At 53.7% G+C, this 6,354-nt stretch overlaps 1 protein-coding gene across 1 annotated transcript in view; it reads right to left on the bottom strand.

The window, feature by feature from the left end:
• Positions 1-4,318, bottom strand: part of LOC105816975 (NACHT, LRR and PYD domains-containing protein 1-like) — a 128,703-nt gene extending 124,385 nt beyond the window's left edge. The window contains 2 exon segments of the mRNA XM_012652563.1: positions 1,807-3,430; positions 4,307-4,318. Coding sequence (XP_012508017.1) covers positions 1,807-3,428 — 1,622 coding nt within the window. The 5' untranslated portion in view covers positions 3,429-3,430; positions 4,307-4,318.
• Positions 4,319-6,354: the final 2,036 nt, after the last annotated feature.

Below are 6,354 nucleotides of genomic sequence, written 5' to 3'. Positions count from 1 at the left end.
GCTCTCTTGGTCTGGCCTGATATTCCTGGTTCCTCATGCCCCACATCCGGCCTCTGCTTCTGTGCCTGCTCAGGACTCTTGTGAAGGCCCCACATCAGGCCACTGCCACTTGCAACACCAGTATCCAGGTCCTTCATGGCCTGCTTCACATATTTTATTTTCTATTATTTTATTTTATTTTTGCTTATGACACAGCTAGAATGCAGTGGTGTCATCATAGCTCACTGTAGCCTCAAATTCCTAAGCTCAAGAGATCCTCCTGCCTCAGCCTCCCGGGTAGCAGGGACTACAGATGCTTGTTACCACATCCGGCTAATTTTTCTATTGTTTTGTAGAGATGGGGTCTCACTCTTGCTCAGGCTGGTCTCGAACTCCTGACCTCAAGTGATCCTCCTGCTTTGGCCTCCCAGAATGCTGGTATTATAGGCATGAGCCACTGAGCCCAGCCTTACTTCATGTTTATAGCCATGAACAACCAGAAACAACCTAAAATGGGCAACAATATTGAAATGGACAAATTTCCATGGCACTTTCCCTCTGGAAAACCATGTGGTCATTCAAAAGGGTGTTGTATCAGACTACCTAACGCAGGAAGGTAACCTTGAGATATGAAGAAAATAAAGCTGATGTGAAATAAAATGTATGGTGTTTTTCGATTTTGCCACAGAAATGTGCGTAGAAAAAAACAGTGTTAGACTTCTGAGAACTGGCCATCAGTTCTTAACGGTAGTCATCTCTGAGTGATGGAATTCTAGTTGATGCTACTTTTCATCTTTTTGCTTACTTATCTGTCCTTATTTTTCTACAATGAACATGAGTTTTATTGTGAGAGAAAACTTGAAAAATCTGAAAATAAAAGACTCAGATCAAACATTTCTTCCTCTGAGAATTTTTTCTTTTCTGGTCCCTTAGGAAAGTGGTCACTCCCTTCCATTGGCCACCATAGAACCTTGACGGTAATACATAATACACATAATAATGTATTCGTACCTTAATAAGGCATCATACTCTACTGTCATTACTGGGTGAATGTCTGTTTTCTCCCCCAGGTTTTGAGCTCCTTAGGTCAGGGATTGTGCATTTTAATCTGTGATGTGTAAGGCGTGGCATAAAATTAGTGCTCAATAAGTATTTATGGAATGAGCCATCTAAAGGGGGAGATAGACACATCCCAATACTATGGTCAACAGTGCAACAGAGGCAGGGGAAGCCGGATGGGGAAGTTCTCAGCATTGCTGGGCTGGAGGATGATTAGCGAAAGATGTTGTCGGGTGCTCAGAGGGTGGGTTTCAGGTTGACTGCCTGGGACAATCGTGGCACCACTGACACAAACAAAGAAGTCAGTTTTTGAGAGACAAATAGGGGGCTTCCTTTCAGAAATTGATTCTGAGGTGGTGGGGGAAGATCTCAGGGCCAATGTTCATGTCATTGAGGGGGTTCCTGGAGTAGCTGAGTGAGCAATTGCTCAGAGAGAAAGCACGTGGAGAGAGGAGCAGGGGCAGGTGGGCTGTGGGATCCTCAGGGAGTGTGGGGGCAGCTAAGGTCAGTGTGAAGGGGGAGTGCGTCCAGGAGAGAAGGCGGGTGGCCGTCCTCGGGGTCGGAGAAGGGCCGCAGCTCAAGGCAGGGCCCCACCAGGCTTCTCTGGAACCAGCAGGACTTGTCCCACCATGGACAGAGAACAGTGGTCAGACTGTGCAGTTAGGAGTCACTGGTGAGCAGGCCCAGTGACAGTGCCTTCGGTGCTCAGGACATTCAGGCCCATGGGACGAATAGAGGGGCTGGAGAGAGGAGGGGGCGGATACTCACAGGACTACCCCAGGGGGCCTCCACGTGGGTCTGTGCTGTCCACCCTCATTCAGTTGAAGCCTCTTCACGTGGTGGCAGAATTTAATGCAGAAAGTGAACACCAGGAGCTCCACGTCCGTTTGGACACACACGCTCGTCCCTTGGAAATGGGCCATCGCCTGTGTCAGGAACTCCTCATCCTGAGTCTCGTACAAACAGTGGAGCACCTCCAGAGAGCGTGGCTGCAGCGGGGCCTGCAGGCCCTGGGCCTCCGCCTCGGCCCACTGCAGCAGCTCCCGCCTCCTCTCCAGGCACGGCCGGCGGTTGAAGATGCTCTCCATCTCTCTCCCCGCCTGCTCACTTAGAAGGCCGAATAGGAAACGTGTGGTTGGTGCCCCAAACACGTCATGGCTTTTGTATGCTTCTTGTAACTTTTCCACAACTCCGATGCAGTTAGGATGTTCACCTCTCTCCTCCGTATCCCCCAAGGCACAGGACATTGCTGCAAAGAACTCCTGGAAGCACAGGTGGGTGAAGCTGCAGCTCGGAGAGGTGTGGTGCTTTTGAAGAACACCCATCTTCAAGAAAGTGGTGATAATGGCCTCATCTAACTCGTGCTTCCTGAGGTCATCTGGGCTGAAAAGGCTCTTTCCTTGCCAGACACCCTCAGCAGCCAGGGAGCAGACGCCCCTCAGCTGGGGCCCCAGGGGCTGAGCTGGGAGAGCCTGGGAGAGGTGGCGCAGACAGAGGCCCGTGGCTGTCTGGGAGGTCAGTGTGAGTTCTTCCCCCTGCTCCATCTGCTGCTTCAGGGAAGAACAGACCAGCCAGGACACGAAGGGCACGAGACACAGGGTCCAGACTGCTCTGTTTGACTCAACCAAGCCAAAGGCTCTAATTGCTTGGCTTTCATCTGTGAAATAGTTGTAGAAATATTCCTTCCTGCCGGAGTCAGAGAACCCCAGGACCTCCACCCACCGTGGCTGCTCCAGAGAAGGAATGAGCTTCTGCAGAACTGTCGTCCGAGTGGTGATCAGCAAGGAAGCCTTGGGAAGTATGGTTTTCCCCAGCAAACTGCCCAGCAGCACGTGCCCAGCCAGCCGTGACTGGCTCCAGTGCACACGGTGCTTGGCACTCTGCTTCTTCAAGACCAATCTTGGCTCATCCACACCATTCAGGATGAAAAGCAGCTGCTTTGGGTTAAATAGGATCTCTCCAAGGGGAGCCCGAGAGGCTGCCGAGGCTTTTGTGATGAGCTCAGTGAGACTCAGCTTCTTGGCCAGCTCCCTGTAGTTGACGTAGAAGACATGCTGGAAGCAGTCTCTGTACAGCTGGCCTTCCTCACAAGCCCTCCTCACCTGCCTGGCCAGTGTTGACTTCCCAATTCCAGCAGCACCGTGCAGTATGACTAGGCGAGGTTCTTGGGTTCCCAGACCTGGGCCAAATAAGTCTCTGATCTCAATCAAACGTCCTTGCTTCTCCACCATGTCGTGATGCCAGCTTCCCCTGACCAGGGACTCACGGCCTCTGGGGTGAGGTCCTTGTAAAAGTAGCAGCTGTGTGAATTTTTGGTACAAATTCTCATTTTCCCAGGAATGTGTGGAACAGGGGTTCTCTCTCTTCTTGTTCTGGTATCTTTCTCTCATTCCTAAGGGAGGGAAGGATGGAACAGAAAGGTATAGAATAGACTTGTCCATTCATTCAATAACTATTTTAGGCACCTACTCCAAGCCACACACTGCACTGGCTGCAGACATCGGTGTGTTCTTGCCATGCAGTGGGAGGAACATGGGCCTTGGGGTGGGAGAGGTGAGAATGGACGCAGGAGGAAGGGAAAGAGAAAGGGGCAAGGTGGGGAGTGTCACAAAGCAGCAGCAGGGTGAGGAGAAAATCACTGCACCAGGAATGGATTGTTCCAGGTTCTAGCCCTTGTTCTGCTACTAAATGCTGTGGGAGCTTGGACAAATGAGCTGCTCTCTCTGGACCTTCTGCTTTGGGAAGAGGTGACAACTTTGATGCTGTCATGAACAGAGGAAGAGACAAGGGTGTAGCTGAGGTTTGCAGCCGGGGTGATTCAGGATGTCAGAGACCAAAATAAGAGAAGTCTGGTGAGGAAACTGGGTTGGGCTGAGAAATGAGCCTGGCTCCCTCTTGGGGCCCATCTGGAGAACAGAGTCCTCTTGTACATCTGGACCACCCTGACCCCAAGGATTGTGAGTTGAACTCTGCTGAGGCAAGGACCATGACACACATGGTACCCAGTTGGGTGAGACCTACTACCTGACCTACATGGGTCTCAGTTTCCCCATCCGTCAGATGGGGAGGGATATAATCTCAGCACTGGCAGGTCCCTGAAAGATATTTTGAGGCCTGCTGCTCTCACCACCCAATCCTGCCTCCTCCACATTTCCTCTGCTGTCCCCCATTCCAGGTCCCCATGCAGGTACACACTCGCTCAGGTGGACACCCACTGGCTGACTCACAGCCGTACCCCAGGCTCTCAGCCCAGCTCAGCAAGCCTCACCTCCGAATGGGTGTCCAGATGCATCAGGAAGCCATCTTGAAATCCTTCTCTTTTCTGAGACCTTGGGGTGCCCCAGGGACTCAGAGCGACAGAACCTCAGCACAGCAGTGGAGGTGGCTGGCTGGGGGACCCCAGGTTGGGAGCACTTGGGGAGGAGAGGAATGGGGGGAAGTCATCTGCAGGAAGGAGATGGAAAGGTTGGGGATGTGTCAGAGTGGCGGGGATAGGAGCCAGGAGACTGAGGCCAGGGTTCTTGGTATTAAGCAGGTCTTCTGTCTCAACCAAAAGCAGTCAGGAGAAACCAGTGAACCCACTGCTGCCCTCCGCAGTCTCCTCCATGGGCTCCTCTGAAGAGTGATGCTCTGATAGACACTGCTGGGCAAAAGGGACTAATGACAACAGCTGCAACAATAGTAGCAAGAGCTCTCAATTACTGAGCACTTACTACGTATCAGACCCTGTGCTGAATGTTTAACAGGGATTAGCTCTTTTAACCCTCACACAGCCCAAAGAGGTGGGCTCTTCCTCTCCCACTTTGTAGATGGAGAAATAGAGGCAGAGAGTGGTAAAGTGATTTGCTCATGGTGGTAGTGCCAGGGCTGGAACCTGCCTCTGCCTGATTCCCAAGTCTGTGCCTGTAACTACAATGCCAGGCAAGCGCTCTCCCCTGGGAGCAGGGCCCGAAGCCCACACCCACCTTTCCCAGCATTCCCCTTCCAGGCACTGTGAGGACCACAAGGGGGCCTGGGAATGCACATGAATAGAAGAGGGGGTGGGGCTCTGGGACTCAGCAAGGGTGCCCCAGCTCCAGATTAGTCTGGGGCCTGGATCCGCCCTTTGATGGGGTGGTCCCAAGTCACTGCCCAGAGCTTCACCTGGAAGAGAGGGTTCATTGGTGGTGGTGGAGTCCCTGGGGGGAGTAGACAGGGCCAGCAGACTATAGCAGGCAGAGGGGCCCTTTGTCCTCTCACCTAACAACAAGGCCTCCTCTTCCTGGGCCTGGGCACAGGGCAAGCTCAGGCCCATCTGCCTCCAGGTGTGGCGGGTGAGGTCCCAGGCCTGCTGCTCCCCATACCGAGCCACCAGATGTGAGGCCACCTCCATGCCACTCATCTTCTCTGGTGGAATTGCCATCGCACCGGAAGAGCCCCGGAAGAGTGCTTCATTGTGCAGCCGAAGCTGGAACTCCTTCAGCTTCTCCTCCTTCAGTAGCTCCAAGTAATAGCCCAAGTGGGCTCTGCTGGCCATCTCTGACCCAGAGTTGGGGGCCTGGGGGATGTTCAGGGCGCAGGGGAGGTGGATGTGTAGTGAGGGGCATCAGGCAGGCAGAGAACAGTGGTCTGCTTTTCCTTGTCCCCTACCATCTCCCACTGTGAGACTCCCACTGGGATCACTCCTCTTGGCTTGATAAACTCCTATTCAGCATTCAGAACCCAGTTTTGGAAACCCCAGGGCATCTGCCAATACATGGTGTTGGAGGTCGGGGAAGGGAATGGTAGGAAAAGTCATGGGAGTGAGGGGCCAGGAGGGGACTGGGAGACACTGGAAGAAGTCAGGTTATGTGGGGGTTCTGGGGTGGGGCCCAGGGCCTGGGAGTGGTTATAGGAGGGTGGGGGATGGAGTGTGGGTGACACTCACGGTTCTGTGTTCCTCAGATTCTTCCCTCTCCTGGGCTCTGGACTCCTGGGCCCCTGGACTCCTAATCTTTGGGCTGCAAGGCTGGCAGGAGGTGGGCTAGGGGAGAGGCAAGGCAGGGGTTGGGCTTCCGGGTTCCTCGTCTCTTCAGACCTCTCCTGGCCCTAAGACACCAACCACTGACAACAACCCCAGCTGGCCAGAGCAGAAAGAAAACGACACCCAGAGGAAACTCACGGCAGGTGTGGCCAAGGGAGGCGGGGTGAGGGGCACAGGACCAGAAGGGCTGGTGCTGCAGCGGGTGCAGACCATACCACACATGGTACACACACCTTCATGCAGGCCCCCGCCAGCCCAGCACCCAGAGCCTGCCTGCAGACCCAGGGGCAAACTTTCCTGGCATTCGGGTGTGG

This window comes from Propithecus coquereli, unplaced genomic scaffold (assembly GCF_000956105.1).
Source record: "Propithecus coquereli isolate 6110/MARCELLA unplaced genomic scaffold, Pcoq_1.0 Scaffold390, whole genome shotgun sequence".
NCBI lineage: Eukaryota > Metazoa > Chordata > Mammalia > Primates > Indriidae > Propithecus > Propithecus coquereli.
Note: the sequence above shows the minus strand (reverse complement) of the source record. Positions and strands in the feature narration are given on the sequence as shown.